This window comes from Stomoxys calcitrans, chromosome 3 (assembly GCF_963082655.1).
Source record: "Stomoxys calcitrans chromosome 3, idStoCalc2.1, whole genome shotgun sequence".
Lineage (NCBI taxonomy): Eukaryota > Metazoa > Arthropoda > Insecta > Diptera > Muscidae > Stomoxys > Stomoxys calcitrans.
The window spans coordinates 110,704,870-110,732,675 of NC_081554.1; the positions used below are offsets into that span (position 1 = coordinate 110,704,870).

At 40.0% G+C, this 27,806-nt stretch overlaps 1 protein-coding gene across 1 annotated transcript in view; it reads right to left on the reverse strand.

Moving 5' to 3' along the window:
• LOC106092176 (lachesin) overlaps nucleotides 1-27,806 on the reverse strand; it is a 318,974-nt gene that overhangs the window by 182,814 nt on the left and 108,354 nt on the right. The window contains exon 4 of the mRNA XM_059365183.1: nucleotides 6,342-6,537. Within this exon, the coding sequence (XP_059221166.1) occupies nucleotides 6,342-6,537 (196 nt within the window). The remainder of the gene's footprint in view (nucleotides 1-6,341; nucleotides 6,538-27,806) is intronic.

Sequence of the window (27,806 nt, forward strand, 5' to 3'; positions counted from 1 at the left end):
TGATCCACATTATGTTTCCGCAATCAATATTAGGACGCCTAATTTTTATATGGCTAATTAGTTAAACCGGTCCCGTCCGCTGCGCCTTCTTTTACTTTATATATGGAGCTCAATTTTTTCTTTGAATATTTATTTTCTACAATTAAAGAGCTTTCAGTGAAATACCATGGTACGAATATAGTATATCGCTTGACTAACAGTTTAACAATATAAGTGACTTTATCTGAATCCCATATGATCTTTATTGGTCTACGAATTTAAGTTTGGATGCAAGGTGTACTACATTCTTAAAATATTTTATTTCAGCCCGATATTCTCATGATGTCTGATTTAGGGGCGTTTTCGGGGGTGAGGTGGTCACCCAGACACTTGCCCCTGAAAAAATATCAGCATTGTGCTATTCTCTCAAATACCATTTATTTAAATTCCATATTGTCATTGGTTTAAGGGGAGTTTACAGGATAAGGCGTCCCCCAAACACTTGGCCCACCATCAAATTCGTTTTCTAATCTCAAATACCTTTCATTTGAGCCATATTTTGGGGGATGATTTGGGGAAGGGGTGATGCCCTAAATACATGGTCCTACATTTGGATATCAAATTAGTATTCTACTCCCAAATACCTTTATTTGAGCCCCATATTGCGATGGTCAGTAAAAAATTGCTGTTTGTGGGGTATTTTGGGAAAGGGGTAGACCCCCAGAAAATTGGTCCCGAAAATGGGTATCAACTCTTCCTCTGTCCCTCAATACCTTTCAATTAAGCTCTACATTGAAATGGCCGGTAAATATGCTCGATTTAGGAGTGTTTTTGGGAGTGGGTTGGTCCCTCAATAACTAAGCCCTGAAAAATATCAGCAACATGCTCTACTCTCATATATCTATATATCATTTATTTGAACCCCATATTGCCATGGCCTCAAAACACGATATTAAATTCGTTTTCTAAACTCAAATACCATTCATTTAAATCCCTTATTGCAAAAACCAGAAAATATATTCGGTTTGGGGTATGGGCCCTACTATGACAAAACTATGAGTATCGAGCTTCACTATCTTGAAGACCCAAATTGTCTTGATGAGCAAATACGTCCTAATTAGGGGTTGTTATGGTGGTGGGACGTCCCCTAGACAGTTGGTCCCGAATGTTGATATCAGATTCATGGTCTACTCCCAAATACCTTTCATTTGAGCCCCATTTTTCCAAAGTCGACAAACATGACCAGTTTGGGGGTTGTTTTGTGGGATGACCACTCAGTGACTTGTCTTTGAAAATATATATCAGACTCGTGTTCTACTCTATAAAACCTCTTATTTGAGCCTCATATTGCAAAGGTCCACGAATACTTCCTACTTGGGTGGTGTTATGGGGCTGGGGTGGCCCCATAGACACTTTTCCTGAATATTGATATCACATTTGTGCTTTACTTCCAAAGACCTTTTAACCCCAAATTGCTATGGTCGTAAATTTGTCCTCTTTGGTGGATGTTCTCGGAGATGGGCGGCCCCCAAACACTTGGTCCCGTATTTGGATATCAGATTCGTATTCTACACTCCAATACCTTTTGTTTAAGTCCCATATTGCCATGGTCAGTAAATAAATCCTGTTTGGGAGGTGTTTTGGGGAAGAGGTTGACCCCCAGAAACTTGGTCCCGCATTTGGATTTCAGATTCGAATTTTACTCGCAAATACCTTTCATTTTAGTCCCATATTGCCATGGTCAGTAAATATATCCGATTTAGGGGTGGTCCCCCAAACACTTAGTCCGACAATTGGATATCAGATAGGTTTTCTAATCTTAAATACCTTTCATTTGAGTCCCATATTGTCGTGGTTGGTCAATATATATATATATATATTTGGTCAGTTTTGGTGGTGGGTGGCCCCCCTAGGTACCCCATCCAAAATTTGGATAGCAAATTCGCACCACCTATTTCCGAGATCTGGCGTTTCCGAAAATTAGGGTAAGGGTCCGCCCCACCTTCAGGTATCAAAAAATTTAGTAACCAATTTTCACCACGGGAGCAATATGCACCTTCAGAGAAAATTTCAAGAAAGTCGGTTCAGCCGTTTCTGATTCATAAGGAACACAAACAAACCTACAAAGAAACACAAATTGATTTTTATGCCCTCCACCATAGGATGGGGGTATACTACTTTTGTCATTATGTGTGTAACACCACGAAATATTCGCCTGAGACCCCATAAAGTATATATATTCTGGATCATCATATCATTTTAAGTCGATCTAGCCATGTACGTCCGTCTGTCTGTCCGTCGAAAGCACGCTAACTTTCGAAGGAGTAAAGCTTGCAGCTTGAAATTTTGCCCAAATACTTTTTATTAGTGTAGGTTAGATGGGATTGTAAATGGACCAAATCGGTTTATGTTTTGATATAGCTGCCATATAAACCGATCTTAGGTCTTGACTTCTTGAGCCTCTAGAGGGCGCAATTCTCGTCCGATTTGACTGAAATTTTGCATGAGGTGTTTTGGTATCACTTCCAACAACTTTGTTAAGTATGATTCAAATCGGTTTTTAATCTGGTATAGCTGTCATATAAACTGATCTTGGATCTTGACTTCTTGCGCCAATAGAGCGCGCGATTCTCATCCGATGTGGCTGAAATTTTGCATGAGATGTTTTGTTATGACTTCTAATAAGTATGGCGCAAATCGGTACATTACCTGATATAGCTGCTATATAAACCGATCTAGGATCTTGACTTCTTGAGCCTTTAGAGGGCCCAATTCTCATCCGGTTATGAACCGATTTGAACCTTATTTGACACAGTTGTCGAAAGTAAAAATAAAATATGTCATGCAAAATTTCAGCCAAATCGGATAGGAATTGCGCCCTCTAAAAGCTCAAGAAGTCAAATCCCCAGATCTGTTTATATGACAGCTATATCAGGTTATGGACCGATTTCAACCATACTTAGCACAGTTGTTGTATATTATAACGAAATACTTCGTGGAAAAATTCATTCAAATCGGATAAGAATTGTGCCCTCTAGAGGCTCAAGAAGTCAAGACCCAAGATCGGTTTATATGGCAGCTATATCAGGTTATGGACCGATTTAAATCATACTTGGCACAGTTGTTGGGCATCATAACAAAACACGTCGTGCGAAATTCCATTCCATTCGGATAAGAATTGCGCCCTCTAGAGGCTCAAGAAGTCAAGATCGAAGATCGGTTTATATGGCAGCTATATAAGGTTATGAACCGATTTGAACCATACTTGGCACAGTTGTTGGATATCATAACAAAACACGTCGTGCAAAATTTCATTTCAATCGGATAAGAATTGCGCACTCTAGAGGCTCAAGAAGTCAAGACCCAAGATCGGTTTATATGGCAGCTATATCAGGTTTTGGACCGATTTGAACTATACTTGGCGCAGTTGTTGGATATCATAACAAAACACGTCGTGCAAAATTTCATTCCAATCGGATAAGAATTGCGCAATCTAGAGGCTCAAGAAATCAAGATCCAAGATCGGTGTATAAGGCAGCTATATCAAAACATGGACCGATATGGCCCATTTACAATACCAACCGATCTATACTAATAAGAAGTATTTGTGCAAAATTTCAAGCGGCTAGCTTTACTCCTTCGGAAGTTAGCGTGCTTTCGACAGACAGACGGACGGACGGACGGACAGACGGACGGACGGACGGACATGGCTAGATCGACATAAATTGTCACGACGATCAAGAATATATATACTTTATGGGGTCTCAGACGAATATTTCGAGTAGTTACAAACAGAATGACGAAATTAGTATACCCCCCATCTTATGGTGGAGGGTATAATTACATATTCACTCGGTATGTTTGTGTCTATGCGTACAATTAAAAACACTCGTTTTACTGTTCAAAACAAAATTCAAAGCTTTCTTTTTTGTTTTGTATAAAGGAATCAAAAAAGGGGATCGCAAGTGAAAAGGGAGCTAAGGAACTAGTTCCTTTTGTGGAATGGAACTAAAAGGAGCGATCACTAAAAGGAACTAAAATGCCCACTTCTACTCCATTTATATGTTTACATGGTGGATTTTTCTCTTTTGCACTCTTCAAAAACGCACTATAAATTTATATTTTTCAGATATATTGGGTTACCCAAAAAGTAATTGCGGATTTTTTAAAAGAAAGTAAATGCATTTTTAATAAAGCTTAGAATGAACTTTAATCAAATATACCTTTTTACACATTTTTTCTAAAGCAAGCTAAAAGTAACAGCTGATAACTGACAGAAGAAAGAATGCAATTACAGAGTCACAAGCTGTGAAAAAATTTGTCAACGCCGACTATATGAAAAATCCGCAATTACTTTTTGGGCAACCCAATATAATTTTGCACATTTTTCACCCTTAAGAGTGTTTTCTTGAATGACATCAGAGGCTCACAACATATATATGATTGTGAGGATTATTTTTGTATTCAGTGGTGTATACGTGCATACATACATTGGCGAGTGAAAGAGAACATTATATCAACAGGCTTTTTGTTGAAACAGATACATACCGCAATTAAATAACAATTTTAATTCGTTCATTTAAAAATTCGTTAAATATGCGTCTTTTTTAAAAATCACGGGTCATGATTCAGTGCACAATAGAATTTCAATGTAAAATATTATCAAAGCAATTAATCACTTTTTTATACCCTCCACCATAGGATGGGGCTACACTAATTCCGTCATTCTGTTTGTAACTCCTCGAAATATTCCTCTAAGAGCCCAAAAAGTATATATATTCTTGATCGTCATGACATTTTAAGTCGAACTAGCCATGTCCGTCCGTCCGTCCATCTACCTGTCGTAAGCACGCTAACTTTCGTGAAATTTTGCGCAAATACTTCTTATTAGTGTAGGTCGGTTGGGATTGTAAATGGGCTATATCGGTCCACGTTTTGATATAGCAGCCATATAAACCGATCTGGGATCTTGACTTCTTGAGCCGATAGAGGGCACAATTCTTTTCCGATTTGGATGACTAGGGGGCGCAATTATTATCCGATTCAGCCGAAAATTAGCATTAGGTGTTTTGTTATAACTTTCAACAATTGTGCTAAGAATAGTTCAAATGGGTTCATTACCTGATAAAGCTGCCATATAAACCGATATGGGATCTAGACTTCTTGAGCTTCTAACGGGCGCGAGTATTATCCGATTTGGCTGAAATTTTGTACAACGGCTTCTCTCATTACCTTTAACATACGTGTCGAATATGGGATGAATCGGTTTATAGCCTAATACAGCTTCCCTATAAACCGATCTCCCCATTTTACATCTTCAGGCCCTAAAGTACGCAATTCTTAGTAGATTTGGCCGAAATTTTACACAATGACTTCTACTATGGTCTCCATTATTCAACTTGATATTGTTCCAATAACATAGCAATTCTTTTCTTTTATACTTTGTTTGCCCAGAAAGAGATACCGTGGTAAGAGCTCGACAAATGCGATCCTTAGTGAAGCGTATATAAGATTCGGCCAGGCCGAACTTAGCACGCTATTATTTGTTTAAAAATGTTTTTATTAGTCATCATCATGTTTGATTGGCAAAATATAAGTCCATATTATACCCTCCACCATAGGATGGGGGGTATTAATTTCATCATTCCGTTTATAACACCTCGATATATGCGTCTAAGACCCCATGAAGTATATATATTCTTGATCGTCATGACATTTTAATCGATCGAACCATGTTCGTCTATCGAAAGCACGCTTTCTTTCGAAGGAGTAAGGCTAGGCGCTTGAAATTTTTGCACAAATACTTCTTAATAGTGTAGGTCAGTTGGGATTGTAAATGGGTCAAATCGTTTCATGTTCCAATATTTCTGCCATAAAACCGTTCTTGGGTCTTGACTTCTGGATCTTCTTGAGAGCGCAATTATTATCCGATTTGGCCGAAATTTTGCACGTGGTATTTTGGTATCACTTCCGATAACTGTGTCAGGTGTATATCGGTTTATAACCTGATATAGCTGCCATATAAACCGATCTGGGGTCTTGACTTCTTGAGGTTCTAGAGAGCGCAATTTTTGACCGATTTGGCTAAAAATTAGCATGAAGTATTTTATTTTGACTTCCAACAACTGTGTCGTCTTTATGGTCTAAACCAGTGCATAACATGATATAGCCGCCATATATGTCTAATCGGTATATAACCTGATATAGATATGCGATCCATGGTGGAGGGTATATAAGATTCGGCTCAGCCGAACTTTTACTTTTAAGGTTTAAGGTGCAAAAACTTCTTATGTATGTAGTATATTATTTTAAATAAAAATTCGTTTTATCGTGATAGGTTATTATTGTAATTTAGTACAAACCTTGCTTTTCCCGGGATTCCGTTCGCAGGATTATTTCCTTTCCACCCTCTCTTCTCCACTGAACAGTTGGCATAGGCACTCCAGTAGCAGTACATACTAATGTTATGGTACCACCTTCATTGGTCAGATTTTCTTCCAGATTTTGTTCGGGATGGTTTAAAATGTCTGGAGGCACGACAACATCCAAATAACCAGACTGAAAAGATATTAACACAGTTGGATCATTTCGAATAGTATTCACTACTTCAGCAGTTTTCATATACCGTCGATAAAATTTAGGAGTTACAAATTCTAAAGGCCTTATTTTGGAGGCACAAAACATGTCGTCCGCATTCTCTAAAACTAAAACTAAATTGATTAAAAAGGCATGTAAAATAATAAAATGCCCTCCCTTCTCATATCATAAAATAGCACCTACAGATGGCTTTATGCGCCGGAAACCTTTCAACGATAAGGTAAGGTCAGGTTTGGTTGAAAAGTGGTTGCGGTTATTAATCCGCCAAATACCACTTTTCTTTCTTTCTTTTCTTATTTGGCTATGACAGACTATTTGTTCCACTAGCCGAGCGTAGAATAGCGTTCCAAGCGCCTCGATCTTCTGCGTTCATTCGAAAATCTTTGTCACCAAGTTACGAGGAGCCTCCCACTACTTGATCTTTCCATCGGGCTATTGGTCTACCCGGTTTGCGAGCACCTCGCGTGTTTGCCTTCAAAAGACTTTTTTGCTGGAGCTTCTTCTTCCATTCTGACAATATGACCTATCCAACGCAGCCTTTGTATTTCGATACGTGTTAATATGATATCGTCGTCATGCAGCTTGTGGTACATACGTCGCCTATATTCTCCATTATCGCAAACTGGGCAACATATTTTACGAAGAATCTTTCTCTCAAATACTCCAAGCACTGCCTCATCTGCTTTCACAAGTACCCATGCTTCAGGACCATATAACAGCACGGGTAGTATCAATGTCTTGTATAGTGTAGTCTTCGTCGGTCGAGAGGTGGCCTTGTTTCTAAACTGCATACTTTGTCCAAAGTAGCATCTGTTTGCCAGTATCATTCTTTGCTTTAACTCAAAACTGGTGTCATTCGTTTCGGTTACGGCGGTGCCGAGGTAGATAAAGTTGCTGACTATCTTAAAGACCAGACCCATGCCACTATGGACATACATCTAAGACAGTAATCGACGCGTTGTGCGCTCTAAATACTAAAAGTAACCTCGAAAAAGAAAATCTAAGTCAGGAATCTTATATATAAAAATCAATTTGTGTTTGTTTATAGGTTTGTTTGTTTGTATGTCTGTGTGTTCCTTATAGACTCATAAACGGCTAAACCGATTTTCTTGAAATTTTCACAGATGGTGCATAATGATCCCGTGGTGAAAATAGGGTACTACATTTTTTGATATCTGAAGGGGGGCGGACCCTCCCCCTTACCCTAATGTTCAGAAACGCCAGATCTCAGAGATGGGTGGTGCGATTTAAGCGAAATTTTGTGTGCCCTCATATAGTACCCTAAAAAAAATTGGTATCCAAATTCCGGATAGGGTACCTAGGGGGGCCGCCCCACCCTGAAACCTACCAAACATATATTTAGACCAATCACGACAATATGGGACTTAAATCCATTTGTCGAACCATGTGCTAGGGGGACCAACCCAACACCAAAACACCCCTAAATCGGACATATTTACCGATTATGGCAAAATGAGACTGAAATGAAAGGTATTTGCCATTAGAATACGAATCTGATATTCAAATGTGGGACCACGTTTCCGGGGGGTGGACCCCTTCCCCAAAACACCCCCGAAACAGGACTTATTTACTGACCACGGGAATATGGGGCTTAAATAAAAGGTATTTGAGTGTAGAATTAGAATCTGATATCCAAATATGGGACCAAGTGTTTGGGGACTGCCTCTCCCCAAAAACATCCCCCAAAGGGGACAAATTTACGACCATAACCATATGGGTCTCAAATGAAAGGTCTTTGGGAGTAATGCACGAATCTGATATCAATATTTGGGAAAAGTGTCTATGGGCCACCCCACCCCCACAACACCACCCAAATAGTAAGTATTTGCTGACTTTTGAAATATGAGTCTCAAATAAGAGGGTTTTTAGAATGGAACACGAATCCGGTATATATTTTCAAGGCCAACGCACTGAGTGGCCGCCCATCCCCCAAAACACCCTCCAAGCCGGCCACATTTGCTTACTATTGAAATATGGGGCACAAATTAAAGGTATTTGGGAGTAGACCACGTATCTGATATCAACATTAGGGACCAACTGTCTAGGGGACATCCCACCACCATAACAACCCCCAAATAGGACGTATTCGCTCACCAAGACAATTTGGTTTGAAAAGAGATTGGAACTAAATACTTATAGTTTTTAGGGTCAACACCCCAATCCGGACATATTTGCCGACTTTTGCAATAAGGAGTTTAAATGAGATTTGAAAACGAATTTGATATCCAACTTTGAGGCCAATGGCAATATGGGGTTCAAATAAATGATATACAGATATATGAGAATAGAGCATGTTGCTGATATGTTTTCCGGGCTTAGTATTTAGGCGACCACCCCAATCACCATATTTACCTACCATGTCAATGTGGAGCTTAAATGAAAGGTATTTGGGGGTACATCAAGAATTGATGCCCATTTTCGGGACCAATTTTCTGGGGGTCTACCCCTTTCCCAAAATATGGGGTTCAAATAAAAGATATATAGATACATGAGACTAGAGCACGTTGCTGATATATTTTCCGGGCTTAGTGTTTGGGGACCACCCCAATACCCTAAACGTCCATAAATTGGCCATATTTACCGACCATGTCAATGGGGAGATTAAATGAAAGGTATTGGGGGGTAGAGCAAGAATTGATATCCATTTTCGGGATAAATTTTCTGGGGGTCAACCCCCCTCCCAAAATACCCCACAAGCCGCAATTTTTATAGTAACCATCGCAAAATGGGGCTCAAATAAAGGTATTTGGGAGTAGAATACGAATTTGATATTCAAATTTAGGACCATGTATTTAGGGAATCACCCCTTCCCCAAAACACCCTGCAGAGGGTAGAAAATTTTCGACCATGCCAATATGTTGTATTTAAGATTAGAAAACGAATTTGATAAACTATTTTGGGCCATGTGTTTGGAGGACACCTCGTCGTGTAAACTCCCCTAAACCAATGGCAATATGGGGTTTAAATAAATGGTTTTTTAAAGAAGAGCAAGATGCTGATATTTTTCAGGGCCATGTGCCTGGGGAACCACCACACCCTCGAAAACACCACTAAATCAGATATCATGCGAGTAGCTGGCTGAAATGAAGTATTTTAAGAATGGAGTGCACCTTACATCCAAATTTAAATTCGTAGACTAATAAAGATCATATGGGATTCGGACAAAGGCACTTATATTGTTAAACTGTTTGTCAAGCGTTATACTATTTTCGTAGCATGGTATTTCACTAAGATCTCTTTAATTGTCGAAAATCAATATTCCAAGGAAACTTTTGATCCATATAAAGTAAAAGAAGGCGAAGCGGAGCGGGCCCGGGTTTGCTAGTATATATATATATATATATATATATATATATATATATATATATATATATATATATATATATATATATATATATATATATATATATATATATATATGAGAGCCACATATAAATCTGAACCGATTTCCATGAAATTCACTAGTAACGTCGAGAGTCAAAAAATAATCCTTCCTGGCAAATTTTGAGAGAATCGGTTTACAAAAGACCATTGTATTGCAATATTACTGCAAATCGGACGAACATATAGCTATATCTAAATCTGAACTAATTTCGAGCAAACTATTCACATACTGTGACAGTCGTCGAGCAAAACGTTGTACGAAGTTTTGGGAAGATTGGTCAAAAAAAGGTTATGGACCGATGTGAACCATACTTGGCACAGTTATTGGATATCATAGCAAAACACGTCGTTCAAAATTTCATCCCAATCGGATAAGAATTGCGCACTCTACAGGCTCAAGAAGTCAAGACCCAAGATCGGTTTATATGGCAGCTATATCAGGTTATAGACCGATGTGAACCATATTTGGCACAGTTATTGGATATCATAACAAAACATGTCGTGCAAAATTTCATCTTAATCGGATAAGAATTGCGCACTCTAGAGGCTCAAGAAGTCAAGACCCAAGATCGGTTTATATGGCAGCTATATCAAAACATGGACCGATATGGCCCATTTACAATACCAACCGACCTACACTAAGAAAAAGTATTTGTGCAAAATTTCAAGCGGCTAGCTTTACTCCTTCGGAAGTTAGCGTGCTTTCGACAGACAGACGGACGGACGGACGAACATGGCTAGATCGACATAAAATGTCGCGACGATCAAGAATATATATACTTTATGGGGTCTCAGACGAATATTTCGAGTAGTTACAAACAGAATGACGAAATTAGTATACCCCTCATCCTATGGTGGAGGGTATAAAAATCAATTTGTGTTTGTTCGTAGGTTTGTTTGTATGTTTGTGTGTTCCTTATAGACTCAGAAACGGCTGAACCGATTTTCTTGAAATTTTCACAGATGGTGCATGATGATCCCGTGGTGAATATAGGGTACTACATTTTTTGATATCTGAAGGGGGGGTGGACTCTCCCCCTTAGCCTAATTTTCAGAAACGCCAGATCTCGGAGATGGGTGGTGCGATTTAAGCGCAATTTTGTGTGCTCATCATATAGTACTCTAAAAATAAAAATTTGGTATCCAAATTTCGGATGGGGGGCTGCCCCACCCTAAAACCTGACAAACATATATTTAGACCAATCACGACAATATGGGACGCAAATGAAAGGTGTTTAAAATAAGAAAACGTATCTGATATCCAATTGTCGGACTAAGTGCTAGGGGGACCACCCCAAGCTCCAAAACACCCCTAAATCGGACATATTTGCCGACCATAGCAATATGGGACTCAAATGAAAGATTTTTGCGAGTAGAATACGAATCTGATATCCAAATGTGGGACCACGTTTCTGGGGGTCCACCCCTTCCCCAAAACAACCCCCAAACAGGACTTATTTACTGACCATGGGAATATGGGGCTTAAATAAAAGGTATTTAAGTTTGTAATTAGAATCTGATATCCAAATATGAGACCAAGTGTTTTGGGTCCGCCTCGTTCCAAAAACCTCCCCCAAAGTCGCCACATTTACGACCATAGCCACATGGGGCTCAAAGGAAAGGTCTTTTGCAGTAAGGCACTAATCTGATATCAATATTCGGGAAAAGTGTCTATGGAGCCACCCCACCCCCACAACACCACCCAACCTCCAAAACACTCCTAAATCGGACATATTTACCGATCATGGCAATATGGGACTCAAATGAAAGGTATTTGCGAGTAGAATACGAATCTGATATCCAAATGTGGGACTTCGTTTATGGGGGTCCACCCCTTCCCCAAACAGGACTTATTTACTAACCATGGGAATATGGGGCTTAAATAAAAGGTATTTGAGTGTAGAATTAGAATCTTATATCCAAATATGGGACCAAGTGTGTGGCGGCCGCCTCTCCCCAAAAACATCCCCGAAAGGGGCAAATTTACGACCATAACCATATGGAGCTTAAATGAAAGGTCTTTGGGAGTAAGCACGAATCTGATATCAATATTTGGGAAAAGTGTCTATTGGCCTCCTCGCCCCCACAACAATACCCAAATAGTAAGTATTTGCTGACTTTTGCAATATGAGGCTCAAATAAGAGGGTTTTTAAAGTGGAACACAAATCCGATATATATATTTCCAAGGCCAACTCACTGCGTGGCCGCCCATCCGCCAAAACACCCCCCAAGCCGGTCACGTTTGCCGACTATGGAAATATGGGGCTCAAATTAAAGGTATTTGGGAATAGACCACGTATCTGATATAAACATTAGGGACCAACTGTCTAGGGGACATCCCACCACCATAACAACCCCTAAATATGATTTGCTCACCAAGACAATTTGGGTCTTAAGGAGAGTGAAACTAAATATTTATAGTTTTTAGGGCCAACACCCCAAACCGGACATATTTGCTTACTTTTGCAATAAGGAGTTTAAATGAGGTTAGAAAACGAATTTGATATCCAATTGTGAGACCAATGGCAAAATGGAGCTTAAATAAATGATATATAGATATATGAGAATAGAACACTTTGCTTATATATTTTCCGGGCATAGTGTTTGGGGGACCAACCCAATCCCCAAAACACCCCTAAATCGGGCATATTTTTCGACCATGTCAATGTGGAACTTATATGAAAGGTATAGGGGGGTTGAGCAAGAATTGATACCCGCTTTCGGGACCAATTTTCTGGGGTCTACTCCTTTCCCAAAATACCCCACAAACAGCAATTTTTTTCTGACCATCGCAATATGGGGCACAAATAAAGGTATTTGGGAATAGAATAAGAATTTGATATCCAAATTTAGGACCATGTATTTAGGGCATTACCCCTTCCCCAAAACAAAATAATTGGATTAAACGAAATTAAATCCGAACAAAATATCAGTCTAGTTTCCTCAAAAATTATTCAACAACAGATAGCATATACAATACAATCAAGCAGCAATCCCATGGCGGCCTGATGTACGTACCGGATAGGCCTGATGGAGTCTTTCATCGGCAAGGGCTGCTGCCTCAGTGCATGACACACTGCTACAACAAAATCTATCAAGCTGCTATCGTTAGCCTGAAATTGAATGTAAACAAGTAAAAAGGATTTAAGCTCGGCCGGGCCGAAATTTGGATACCCACCACCTCGGATATACATGTAACCACCATTCACCAAAATCCCATAGCAGTTATATCGAAATATGATCCGATTTGGACCAAATACTAATTAGTACAAGTCATTGTTCAATTGTATATAACAAAATATTGGTCTTTTTAGTAGCTATAACTAAAAATAAACCGATCTGAACCATATACGACACGGAAGTCGAAATGCCTAACATAAGTGGCAGTGTAGCACACAACCCTCACATAGACGCCCTCCACCAAACGGCTGTATACACCAATCATGACAATATGAGGTTAAATTAAAGGTATAAGGTTGTGTACTCCGAATCTGATATCATTATTCTGCTCATATATCTAGCGGACCACCTCAACCCAAAACAGTCGATCAATTATAATGACCTAACGGGACACTGTTTGATTTAATTAATGTGTGGGGCGCCATAGCCCCGAAATTATAACATTCAGCGTGAAAGCAGAAGTTGCAAACTTTAACCATAAGGTTGCAACCATGTTTAGCTCACCAATAGACGAGACCAAATGACGTGTAGCTGCGCAACACTTTTTTCTTCAAGAGTTTTGCATGGTATGAACTATCGCCACCGCACCAAATATGTAGACTGGCAAATTAGTTTTTTTAACCACAGAAAATCGTTTAATATGGCAATTTAATATGATTTAAAAACAAGTAAGAAAGCGTTAAGTTCGGCCGGGCCGAACTTTGAAAACCCACTACCTCGGGCCTATATGTAAAACACCTTTTATCAAAATTCGGTGAACATTTCATACCTTATGTTACATCGAAATATGTTCCGATTTGGACTAAATACTAATAAGTACTATTCAATTGTTCAATTGTGCATAACAAGTGATCTTTTTGGTAGCTTTATCTAAAAATAAAACGATCTGAACTATATATACACGGATGTCGAAAAGCCTAAAATAAGTCACTGTGTCAAATATCAGTGAAATCGGATTATAAATGCGCATTTATGGACCCAAAACCTAAAACCGGTCTATATGGCAGCTTCCAAATCTGTACCGTTCTGTGCGATATTCCAGAAGTATGTCGAGGGGCTTAACTTAAATCACTGTCCCAAATTTCGGCGACATCGGACAATAAATGTGCCTTTTATGGGCCCAAAACCGAAAACCGAGATATCGGTCTATATGGCAGCTATATCCAAATCTGAACCGATCAGGGCCAAATTGAAGAAAGATATCGAAGGGCCTAAAACAACTTACTTTCCCAAATTTAATCAAAATCGGATAATAAATGTGGCTTTTATGGGCCTAAGACCCTAAATCGGAGGATCGGTCTATATGACAGCTATAACCAAATCTGAACCGATCTAGGCCAAATTAACGAAGGAAGTCGAAGGGCCTAACACAATTCACGGTCCCAAATTTCAGCTATATCGGATAATAAATGTGGCTTTTATGGGCCTAAGACCCTAAATCGGAGGATCGGTCTATATGGCAGCTATATCCAAATCTGGACCAATCTGAGCCAAATTGGGGAAAGACTTTGAAGAGCCGAACATAACTCCCTGTCCTAAATTTCAGCAATATCGGATAATAAATGTGGCTTTTATGTGCCTAAGACCCTCAATCGGCGGATCGGTCTATAAGTGGGTTATATCAAAATATAGTCCGATATAGCCCATCTTCGAACTTAAGCTGCTTATGGAAAGAAAAAGAATCTGTGCAAAGTTTCAGCTCAATATCTCTATTTTTAAAGATTGTAGCGTGACTTCAACAGACAGACGGACGGACATATCTAGATCGTCTTAGATTTTTACGCTGATCAAAAATGTATATGCTTTATAGGGTCGGAAATGGATATTTCGATATGTTGCAAACGGAATGATAAAATTAATATATCCCCATCCTTCGGTGGTGAATGACTATTCATAGACAACCAGTATACCATATGATCCGCTCTAAGCGAGTAGAACTAACATTTAAATTAGCGTCATCTGGCAGTCTTCAACTGAAATTGTTTGATCCAATTGGATTTAGTTGATCCAATTAAAAACATTCCAACATGAACAGAGAGAGAGCAGAGTGGTAAAAATTAATCATCAGCATGTATCTTTGTTATGACAACCTATCGGTCTTTTGAATAAAGAAAAATAAAATATAGGAATATAGAAAGGATCTAAAAGCAAAAAATTTGGTATCAAATTCTGGGGTGGGATGCCTAAGAGGGCCGACCCACAAAACCCGGCAAACGGATTTATAGACCAACCACTACAAATATCAAATTAAAGATATTTGAGAGTGGAAAACGAATCTTATATCCAATTGCGGATCTTAGTGTTTCGTGGGTCACCCCACCACTATAGAACCCCTAAAATCGGACATATTTACCGACCATGGCAATATGGATCTTAAATGAAAGGTCTTTAAGAATAGAGTGCGAAATTGACTTTCACTTTTGGGACCAAGTGTCTGGGGGTCCATCACACCCCAAGAAGGACTTTTACTGACCATTGCAATGTGGGGTTTAAATAAGAGGTAGAAAAAAACCATAGGAAAATTGGAATACATTTTCAACTACAATTACGCAGAAATATTCAAATTTAGAGTACTTCTCTCCAACATAGCATAGTCGGGCGCAGCAGAGCTGGCCGGGCTCAGCTAGTCTCATACATAAAAATCAATTTGTGTTTGTTTGTTTGTTTGTGTGTTTGTTTGTGTGTTTCTTATTGACTCAGAAACGGCTGAATCGATTTTCTTAAAATTTTCACAGATGGTGCATGATGATCCCGCGGTGAATATAGGGTACTACATTTTTGGACCCTCCCCCCTAGCCTAATTTTCAGAAACGCCAGATCTCGGAGATGGGTAGTGCGTTTTAAGCGAAATTTTGTGTGCTCTCATATAATAAAATACAATTAAAAATTTGGTATCCAAATTTCGGATGGGGTGCATAGGGGTGCCGCCCCATACTTAAACCTACCAAACATATATTTAAACATATCACGAAAATGTGGGACTCAAATGAAAGGTATTTACGATAAGCAAACGTATCTGATATCCAATTGTCGGACCATGTGCTAGGGGACCACCCCAAGGCCAAAAACACATCTAAATCGGACATATTTTCCGACCATGGCAATATGAGACTCAAATGAAAGGTATTTGCGAGTAGAATACAAATCTAATATCCAAATGTGGGACCACGTTTCTGAGGGTGGTGAAGGTGTATACCCGAGGTGGTGGGTATCCAAAGTTCGGCCCGGCCGAACCTAACGCCTTTTTACTAGTTTTTATACCCTCCACCATAGGATGGGGCGTATACTAATTTCGTCATTCTGTTTGTAACTACTCGAAATATTCGCCTGAGACCCCATAAAGTGTATATATTCTTGATCGCCGCGACATTTTATGTCGATCTAGCCATGTCCGTCCGTCTATCTGTCGAAAGCACGCTTACTTCCAAAGGAGTAGAGCTAGCCGCTTGAAATTTTGCACAAATACTTCTTATTAGTGTAGGTCGGTTGGTATTGTAAATGGGCCATATCGGTCCATGTTTTGATATAGCTGCCATATAAACCGATCTTGGGTCTTGACTTCTTGAGCCTCTAGAGTGCGCAATTCTTATCCGATTGGGATGAAATTTTGCACCACGTGTTTTGTTATGATATCCAACAACTGTGCCAAGTATGGTTCAAATCGGTTTATAACCTGATATAGCTGCCATATAAACCGATCTGGGGTCTTGACTTCATGAGCCTCTAGAGGGCGCAATTATTATCCAATTTGAATGAATTTTGGCACATAGTATTTTGTTATGATATCCAACAACTGTGCCAAATATGGTTCAAATCGGTTCATAACCTGATATAGCTGTCATATAAACAGATCTGGGGACTTGACTTCTTGAGCTTCTAGAGGGCGCAATTTCTATCCGATTTGGCTGAAATTTCGCAAGACGTTTTTTATTGTTACTTTCAACAACTATGTTAAATAAAGTACAAGTCGGTTCATAACCTGATATAGCTACCATATAAACCGAACTGGGATCTTGACTTCTTGAGCCTCTAGAGGTCGCAATTATTATCCGATTTGCCTGAAATTTTTGTACGATGGATTCTGTCATGACCATTAACATACGTGTTTATTATGGTCTAAATCGATCTATAGGCCGAACAATGCACAAAATGTGTTTTCTCCCCCATTAATTTCTTTGCAGACCTCACTCGCGTATAAAATAGCCTATGGCAACAAATTACGCTTCACGGCATGCTGCTTTGTTATACCCTCCACCATAGGATATAGGATGGGTGTATACCAATTTCGCCATTCCGTTTGTAACACCTCGAAATATTCGTTTCAGACCTCATAAAGTATATATATATATATATATATATATATATATATATATATATATATATATATATATATATATATATATATATATATATATATATATATATATATATATATATATATATATATATATATATATATATATATATATATATATATATATATATATATATATATATATTCTTTATCGTCAAGACATTTTATGTCGAAAGCACGCTAACTTTCGAAGGAGTAAAGCTATGCGCATGAAATTTTACACAAATACTTCCTATTAGTATAGGTCGGTTGGGATTGTTAATGGGCGAAATTGGTTCCTGTTTTGATATAGCTGCCATATAAGCCGATCTTGGGTCTTGATTTCTAGAGTTTTTATATGGCGCAGTTCTTATCCGATTTGGCTGAAATTTCGCTAGAGGTGTTTTGATATCACTTCCAACAATTGTGCTAAGTCTGGTACAAATCGGTTCATAACCTTATATAGCCTCCATATAAACCGATCTCTTGATTAGACTTCTTGAGCTTATGTACGACGCAATTCCTAACCAACTTTGTCAGAATTTTGCATATGTATGTCGCTTTGGTGTGACTTCCAACAACAGTGCTAAATATGGTCTAAATCGGTTAATAGCTGCCATATAAACCGATCTCCTAATTTGATTTCCTGAGCATATGGAGGGTGCAATTATTTCTCCAGTTGCCTGAAATTTTGGAGGTGATTTTCTTCTATGACAACTAACAGCCATGGCAAGTACGATCCATATCGCTCAATGACTTGATATGGCTCATATACATTTGAAAAAGTTATTCAATGAACTAAGAAGAGATGGCGTGAAAAGAACTCGACAAATGCGATCCATGGCGGAGGGTATATAAGATTCGGCCCGGGCGAACTCAGCACGCTTTTACTTGTTTTTGATTTACTTCAGATGATCGTCACCTACATGTCGCTATTATTTCACTGGCATGGAGTCTCAGTAATCAAGGGATCATTCAATTTGGCTTGTGCATCACTTTAATTTGCGGGGGTTCTAATGTACCATTTCTGTTTTGTTGGAGTCGGTGGAAAACGAAAAAACCTTTAATTTTTCTGGGTCACTTCGTCAAGCGATTTTTTGATGCTAAATGTAGAGAAAAACGCTTTTTCGTAGATTTTCGGTTTAAAAACGGCATAACTTTTTGATTCCCTAAGGATTTCTATGATTCTTACTTTCATTTGATGGTCACAACATTATCAAACAAGTTAAAGCGTGCTAAATTCGGCCGGGACGAATCTTACATACCCTCCACCATGGATCGCATTTGTCGAGTTCTTTTCCTCTTAATCTTTTTTTAGGCAAACAAAGGAAAGGAAAGGAAAGGAAAAAAGAAAATAATTGCTATGCTATTGAAGCTATATCAAGGTATGGTTCGATTCGGACCATAATGGAATGAATGTTGGAGACCATAGTTGAAGTCACTGTGACCGATTCAGACCATATCTGACACGTATGAAGGCCATGGGAGAAGCCGTTGTACAAAATTTCACCCAAATCAGATAATAATTGTACCCGAGGCTCTAGAAGTCAAGATCCCAGTTCGGTTAATATGGCAGTTATATCAGGTTATGGTCCAATTTAAACCATACTTAGGTATTGGAAGTTGTATTGATGGCTTCGAACGCTAAGACAACGGCAATAGCTCACGTTGTTGCTCCGTGTGCCCAGGTACGAAGAGATCAATACAACTTCCAACAGATAATCAAAATCATGTGTGGTACGGAGTTTGGTTCAAATTCAAATACAACATACCAACGCACGATCCTTGAACCCATTACACCTAATATGGTTGAAAAGTCTTCTAACCAAAGACGAAACGCGTCCCATAGTGGTTGGTGTGTGTTGCTATCTTTGGCTTTCCTTTTCCATTTCCATCTCCTATCATTGAGCTCTTCTCAAAAGAGAAACAAACAAGAATAAAGCATGTACTATACTTCTAAAACTCTCGCATTTGAGAGCTACCTTATCATGATCGTTGATCTTAGAGGCTGGGATAGCCTCCAGACACTCGACGCCATATGTCCATGTCACTACACCTTTCATTTAAGACACCGTATTGCATTGATCGCGTCGCATCGTCGCATTATCTCATTTTTCCATCACAGAATTATACCTCACTGGGAAAATTTTAAGAACATAAATTACGTCGTTGATGAGCCTAAATGGATATACAAACAAACATAAATTATTTTTTACAAATATTGATATGAGCCCATCAATTAATATATACTTCATCATCTCCCTTACGTCTTTAAACTGTCCACCTACCATATCGTTCATTGAGAGCATAGTATAGCCACACAATTAGTTACTTTGACCGAGCAAAATCGTTCATAACTGGCTATCTTTTTACTTTTCTTTTCACTATGTTTTTAATTTTCATTTCACATTTCACTGTTTCAATAAGACATTCACCCGCCTGCTTCAAATGACCTGTACAGGCTCTCAAAACATATACAAACAACAAAAATGCAAATGCCTGTAGGGCCACGCACTTCACACCCCCACAACACCCTCAACCAAATAGCGATACTCTATCTCTCGCACCATTTGTTTCTCTTACTCACGCCACTAATACTCCCTATGGCTTTGCATTCACACCCATAGCAGATGCTTTAGAAAAAAACCAACAACAATTTGCTGTGTTAATGCTTCTTCTTATTTAATTGAAAATTAATTCCTCGTTTTAGTGGCTTTTCTTTTCAAAAATTTACTTTTCGTCGTTTCTCTGGAAAAATATCTTTTGATTAATGTCAATTTCATTAAAATTCATTCAGCCGTTTGACCGTAGTATGTACCACAAAATCGACTTCATAAAACCCTTGGCCGTTTAATAAAGGCTGTGTTTATTTGAGTACTATATAGTGCAGTTGCAATGAAATTTGAATGATGAAAATAACATCTATCCAGGACAACGAAGTTCTGGATAAATTACCAGTGCAGGCTCACGTAGAATATCTGTTGTCGGGATTGTCATGAAATGTTTTTCACAAATAAGTATAGCCATGTGCAGAAATATCTCTATTGTGAATGGTAAAATTAAATTAAAACCAATTATTTATGCAATTTGACTGCTATGCCAACACATATTTGTAATTTTTAGTTATTAATTTTACAAATATTTGGACTTTTTAAAAAAGCCGCTCCTCAAAAAATATCCTTAACTCGGAATAGGTACTACCTAATACGAAAACATTTTAAAAGCCTTTTTGGAGTAGGCTCAAAATGAACTCCCAAGACCCAACAGCTACGGTGGTGGCGTCAGACCGCAGCATGTTGTCCTCCCCTCCTATAAGTGTGGGTGCCTTGGCACCTGTAGTCGAGAGAAATGCTTCAAGCCCAAAACAAGTCGTTACACTAATTAAAGAGCAAGAGAGGAATAAACCAGAATGATGCACAGTTCGTCCTCAGCCTTTAAGTAAAGCTCACACGCAGACCGGGAAAGCGATGCGAGGCACGATGAAGGAGACAAAGGAGTATGTACCGGCAGCGCAATCGGGCGAAAGTGCAGGATGCTGCAAGGTATAGAACTGACATTCTAAGCACTTCTACAGGAAAGAGAATTAGATATCCCGAAGAGTATAACACTGCTAAAATGATTAAAAAGAAAAAGAGCTCCCCGCTTTCAAGTACTCTGGGAAGACCAAGCCAACCTCCCCGCAATGAAGACACCAGACAGTGCCTTGTGATGAGATGATTTATGCAGTCATCGATATCGACTGTGCATTTGGTAGGATTCCACCAGATCGTCGATTCCAGGTGAGGCATTTGGTAAGCGATCGGGTTATCGAACATGTATTGATGAACTCTGAAGGGGGTCCACCCATACGAATTATGAGCTGTGAGTATAGAGTGAACATCTTAGCTCTGCGCTTTGCGTCAGCGGAATATATTGATACCGTCAAAAAGCTCATTGAAATTATCCACACTCCCTGGGGCGCAAACCTCGACCTTGTGAGAAAGATGGACATACCACAGCTCACAAAGGCGACGGTCTTCATCAAGGATGTGGGCGGCGAAATCGCGACGGAACGCAAGACGCAAGTCTTAAACAAGCAAAACCATGAGTAGGTCGTGGAGAAACGGGAGGTTTTCCATCAGGCGGTGCAGTGGCAGGATACTCAATAACTCCTAATCGACAGGGGTCCGACGACGAGATTATCAGCGTCTCTCTCAATATTGGGAAGACTTGGATAAGCACAGACCCTAATACTGAAACATCAGGCGGTGCAGGGGCGAGAGACCCAACACTGCCTAACGAAGAGAGAGAGAGATTAGGAAGACTAGGATGGATAAGGATCCTTATGCTAAAACATCAGGCAGTGCAGTGACAATACTAACGACCTAATAACACTTTATGTTGGTAACACCGCTTCCTTTGTTAATAGGATTAGGGAGGAGGTATTAGATGTGACGGTATCTTCGGAAAATCTAATCGATGAGGTTCAGGATTGGAGGGTCTCCATGGAGCATTCCTTCTCAGACCATCGCTACATTATGTGAATAGCACGGCCAGCGTCGAATCCGATAAGCATCCGTAATAACTTGGAAACCAACTGCCTAAAATTATTACACACGGCTCAAGGAATACAATAAAATTACCAGAGCGCCAAGACGAGCCTCCTGGAAGCTTTTCTGCGAACAGGTCGACATCATTAATGACGCCGCAAGACGAAAAAGTTTCTCTCAAAAACCAATGTCCAAACTGAAACGTAAGTAGACGACATGGGAGTGAGAGCAGAAACAACGGAGGACATGTTGAGTCTTTTGATGAAAACGCATTGTTCACAGGATATGACGGTATGGTTGATCGAAGGTTTATCATAACGGAATTTATGGTCAAGGAAGCCTTGAGAGCTTCAAATCTTTTAAGTCACCCGTACCAGATGGAATATTTCCGGTGTTACTACAAAAGAGACCGACTACCTTGCGCTTCATCTGGCCAATACTTTCACAGCGTGCGTAGGACATACTCGGTACTGACATACTCCGAAAGCCTGACAGGAGGCAAAGGTGGTATTTATAACCAAGCCCTGCAAGGCAAGTTACGCGACACCATAAGAATTCAGGCCTATAAGCCTAACGTCCTTTCTATTCAAAACCATGGAACGCATTGTGGATACCATGATAAAGAGTAGGACATCCACGAACTGTTTGAATACAAACTGCATCCTATGTCAAGGGAAGCTCGGTGGAGTCTGCCCTGCACGAGATTGTGCATAAAATAGGAGGATCCTACGATGCCAAGACGTACACTTTGGCGGTTTGCATTGACATCGAGGGGGCGTTTCATAATGTGCAGGCCGACACATTGACTCAATCCTTATCCCAGAACCATGTGGTCCGGGTCCTTAGAGACTGGAAAAACCATATCCTAAGTAACAGGTGGATAAATTGCGGGTCCCATGAAATAAATAAAAGGGAGAAAGTGGCATAGGGCACGCCACAGGGGGCATTTTATCGCCACTCCTTTGGGTGACCACCATAAATAATCTATTACGGATGCTGACTGAGGAGAGATTTGAACCCGTCTGCTATGCAGACGATGTTATAATGCTTTTTAGGGGTAAGGATCCGAACCAGCTACTGAAGATTTAGTAGTAGCCAGCCTTGAAATAAACTAGTCTGATTACTACCTGGCATCCCTATATATGACACACGATTCAGAGAGGCCGCCTTTAAACCTTAAGTCGCTGGTTGAAGCCGCTTCTGTAGGGAAGATGAGCCTGATTGTAGGAAGTGATGCACATCACCAGATATGAGGAAGTTCGGATGTCAACGAAAGGGGTGAGCTGCTTATTGAATATATTTTACGTTGTAATCTGGCGATTTGTCTCGGCTATTTGCCTCGGCTAAACAGAAGAAGGGTGGATTGGAATAAATTTCGGCACAAATTCTGCACGACTATCCCTTGTAGACCACAAAAAGGAAGTGGAAACTGAGGAGGATATCGACATAGTGGTCACAAAAGCCTTGAATGACTTGCTTGTGTCACCATGTTCTAGTGCCAAGCCAAGGGGCAAACAGTGATCGCCTTGGTGGCCCCAGAGCTGGTTAGTCTAAGGAAGGACAGCAGAATACTCTTAAACAAAGCAAAAGCCACAAGAGCACGACACGATTGGGACATCTATAAGGCTGAGCTAAGAAAATATAAAGGCGAGCTGAGAAAGGTTCAGAAAAAATCCTGGGTAGAATACTGCACATCGTTGGAAGATATATCTGGAGACTCTGGGCTAAGGAAGATTCTGTCCTCGAGACCAATTACTGTGGGGTATATTCAGAAGGCAGAGAGAGAGAGAAAGATGTCACAATGTATAGTGAGGAAACAATAGAACTACTCGTTAATACATATTTCCCGGGAAATTCTCCAACGGACAACGTGGCGCCACAAAAGGTTATCACTGATATGCATTCGTCGGAGACTATTTGGGAAATTGTGTCTGAGTCGAAAATCCCTTGGGCGATAAGAAGTTTCGACTCCTTTAAGTCGCCAGGCCCTGATGATGTATCACCAGTTGAATTACAAGCTGTGTCTGATAGACTGGTAGATATACTCTGCTTGTATCAAAATGTCATATATACCTGTGGGATGGAGGGACACGAAGGTGAATGATTTTCGTCCTATTAATCTATCATCCTTTATGCTGAAGACACTTGAGAGGTTGATAGAAACATATCTTAGGGCGCCCCGGTAGCCGAGTTGGTAGCGTGCTTGGATTACCAGCGTAGGGGTCGTGGGTTCGATTCCCGCCAGAAGCCTTGGTCTGTCGCTACATTGGCACCACAATGGACTTAAAATTGTCTAAGCGAATCTGTAAAGGACTGCCACTCTTACCAAAGCTAACCTAGATAAGGGCAAAGATCCCTCCCGTGGCAGCAGCATGCATATAGTAAGAGTTTAGACCGCGTGTCATACTTTGGATATATACTGCAGTTGTCATATGTCATTATGTCCCGTAAATCTATATGGTGTTGTGGTCTGGTGGACGGCGCTCCAAAAGTCCACCTACTGCTCAATACTTAACCGGATCCAAAGGATGGCTTGTTTGTGCATCACAGCCGCACTGAGGACGACAACATCTGATGCACTGAATTTAATGATAATGCCTCTAGACATTGTGGCTAGACAAATTGCGGCGACCACTGCCGTGATGTTAAGGGAGTCGTCTTATTGATCATATGGCTGCAACTGACACTGTGTTATCCTTGATACAATATCCGATGTTCCAGGCAGTGTGGATAACACCCTACCTGAGCCGCTTTTTGATAAAAATTACTGTACCACTATTCCTGATAGAACCGATTAGAACCACGATATCCCTGCTAACAGAAGTTACATAGACATCGGATGGTTCCAAACTAAACGACCAGGAGATCCTTCCAATTAAGGAAGTGGTGGTGGATGTGGCCTAATCTAGACATGAAGAAGTCTATTGCTTTGCTGTCGTTGGCTAGAACAGACGTCTCAATCATTGTGTGTGTTATGACAAGTCACTGTCTAATCGGACAGACAGAAGGTTGCCAGCAACGACTTTTGCAGAAGGTGTGAGGAGATCGAAGAAGAGGAGACTATAGAACACCTTCTGTGTGTGTGTCCCGCACTAGCAGTCAGATGGAGTTTCCACGTTAGGTTCTCATTTTTTTGAGAACCTGTCTGATTTAGCAGATGTGAACTATTTCAAGTTATTGGGCTTTTCAAAGCGATCTGGATGGTTCAACGGTAGGAACTAGAAGGCATCTTCCTTCTTCTGTTCCTGTGGGTGACAGACTGCCACTTAAACCTAACCTAAACGCATTCAGGAGGGTACTGAGAAGGTTCACAGATGTTGGGCACAATGTAGACGGGACGTATGTTCGAAATGGCGCCTGAATCCGAGGATAGTCGACTGGCTTTACAGAAGCGTGATTAGACCAATACTTACTTACGCCGCAGTAGTTTGGTAGACTGCTGTGGAGAAAAAGTGCAACGTTAGGATGTCTTGGCATAGGCGCAGCGATGAGGACCACGTCCACTTGGGTACTGGAGACTATTCTAGATATTCGATCCATTGACACACAGATCAAATGTGAGTCAGCCACTGCGGCGATGGGAGAATGGATTGAGGATTGGAGTAGCTCATACCATCGCTGTATAATCGAGTCGACGATAGGAAACGTGGAAGGAAGGGAAGAGGTTTCCGGTCGGATACCTGAGACGAACTTGAGATCGAGTGCGAGGCACTGTTGCCAACGGCACAGTCTTGGACAGACGAAACCCTAGTATTGACGTCTGGAAGATCATGTTACACGGATGAATCAAAACTAGGGGATAGCGCGGGGTCTACATTGAGAACCCAGGGATCTTTTTTCGACTGCCAGACCATAATAGGGTCCTGCAGGCGGAGATCCGGGCGATCAGGGAATTCGTGAGTTGGTGTGGTACTAACGCGAGGACTTCGAGTGTGAACATCTTTACGGACGGTAAAATGGCCATAAGGGCAATAAAAGCCAGGAGGATAAAGTCACGAACAGTCTTGCAGTGTAAGAAGGACATTGGCGCCTGCTCTGAGGATGGCACAACCCGCATCGATATTAACTTTTTCGAAGTTGATTTTTATACCATCTTCCATAGGATGGGGGTATGCTAATTTCTTTATTCCATTTGTAACACCCCGAAATATTCGTCTAAGACCCCATTCTTGATCGTCATGACATTTTAAGTCGATCTAGCAATGTCTGTCCGTCTGTAGAAAGCACGCTAACTTTCGAAGGAGTAAAGCTAGACGCTTAAAATTTTGCACAATTACTTCTTATCAGTTTAGGTCGGTTGGAATTGTACGTGGTCCAAGTTTTTATATAGCTGTCATATAAACCGATTTTGGATCTTCACTTCTTGAGCCACTAGAGATTCTTACCCGATTTGGCTGAAATTATGCATGAAGTGGTTTATTACGACTTCCACGACTTCTATAACTTGATATAGCTGCCATATAAAATGATACTGGATCTTGATTTCTTGAGCCACTAAAGGTCGCAATTCTTATCCGATATGGTTGAAATTTTGATATAGCTGCCATATAAACCGGTCTGGTATCCTGACTTCTTAAACCTTTAGAGGGCGCAATTCTTATCCGATTTGGATGACATTTTGTACAACGGCTTCTGACACGACCTTCAACATACGTGACCAATATGGTCAGAATCGATCTGTAGTCTGATACAGCTGCCATATAAACCGATCTCCCGATTATGCTTCTTGAGCCCAATTATTATCCGAATGAACTGAAATATTACCCAACATTCAATTTGTTCAACAAATTTGTCATCAATTTATTTGAATATATTTTACGTTAAGTTCACGTAAAGAAACTATTATCTTAGTTATAAGACTAGTTTTAAAACTATTGAATTTCCATAAGAGTTGCCACTTGGGACATTTCCCTTTATTAAAATTGCCAGTTTTGACATGTTTAGTACTTTTATTTTTAACATGCGATCCATGATGGCAACCGAACTAGCAACGATTAGCTCTCTTTTTCATCAGCCGCGGAACAGGTAGCACTGAATTCTCTTATAAAAATTGTAACCTGAAATCTTGAAGTATTACCTCTTTTATTTCACTGGTAATTCAGAGTATCCAGCTTGTGTAATTGTGAAACAATTACCCACAAGTTTCTATTTACAAAATCCTCGGATATAGACGTGCAATTTCTCGTGAAGATCAGGGGATTTTATAAATTCATATATGGTTCGAATCGGACTTTCACTTAATAAAGTTCCAACAGCATAACGATTCATAACCATTATTCTTTGTTTGCCTAAAAAGAGATACCGCGCAAAGAACTCGACTCGAGATACCGAGCAAAAACTCGAATCGATCCATGGTGGAGGCCCGGCCCGGCCGAACTTAGCACGCTCTTACTTGTTTTTGTCCAAATTCGATACAGTAAGGAGATATATAAGCCCCTCCTAGGCTTGTTACGTTTACATTACATAGCCGCTATATATGTAGGTCAAATTCTTAATTTGCATTTTTGTGTCAACTATGGGCTCAGCTCACAAGTTCAAACTAATCCCGTAATTAAGTAGCAGCTATATCGAAATATGTTCCGATTTGGACCAAATACTAATAGGTACAAGTCATTGTTCAATTTTTTATAATAAAATATTGGTCTTTTTAGTAGCTATATCTAAAAATTAATATGTCGAAGAGCCGAACACAACTCGCTGTCCCAAATTTCGGCGACATTAGACAATAAATGCGCCTTTTATGGGCCCAAAACCGTAAATCGAGAGATCGGTATATCGTAGC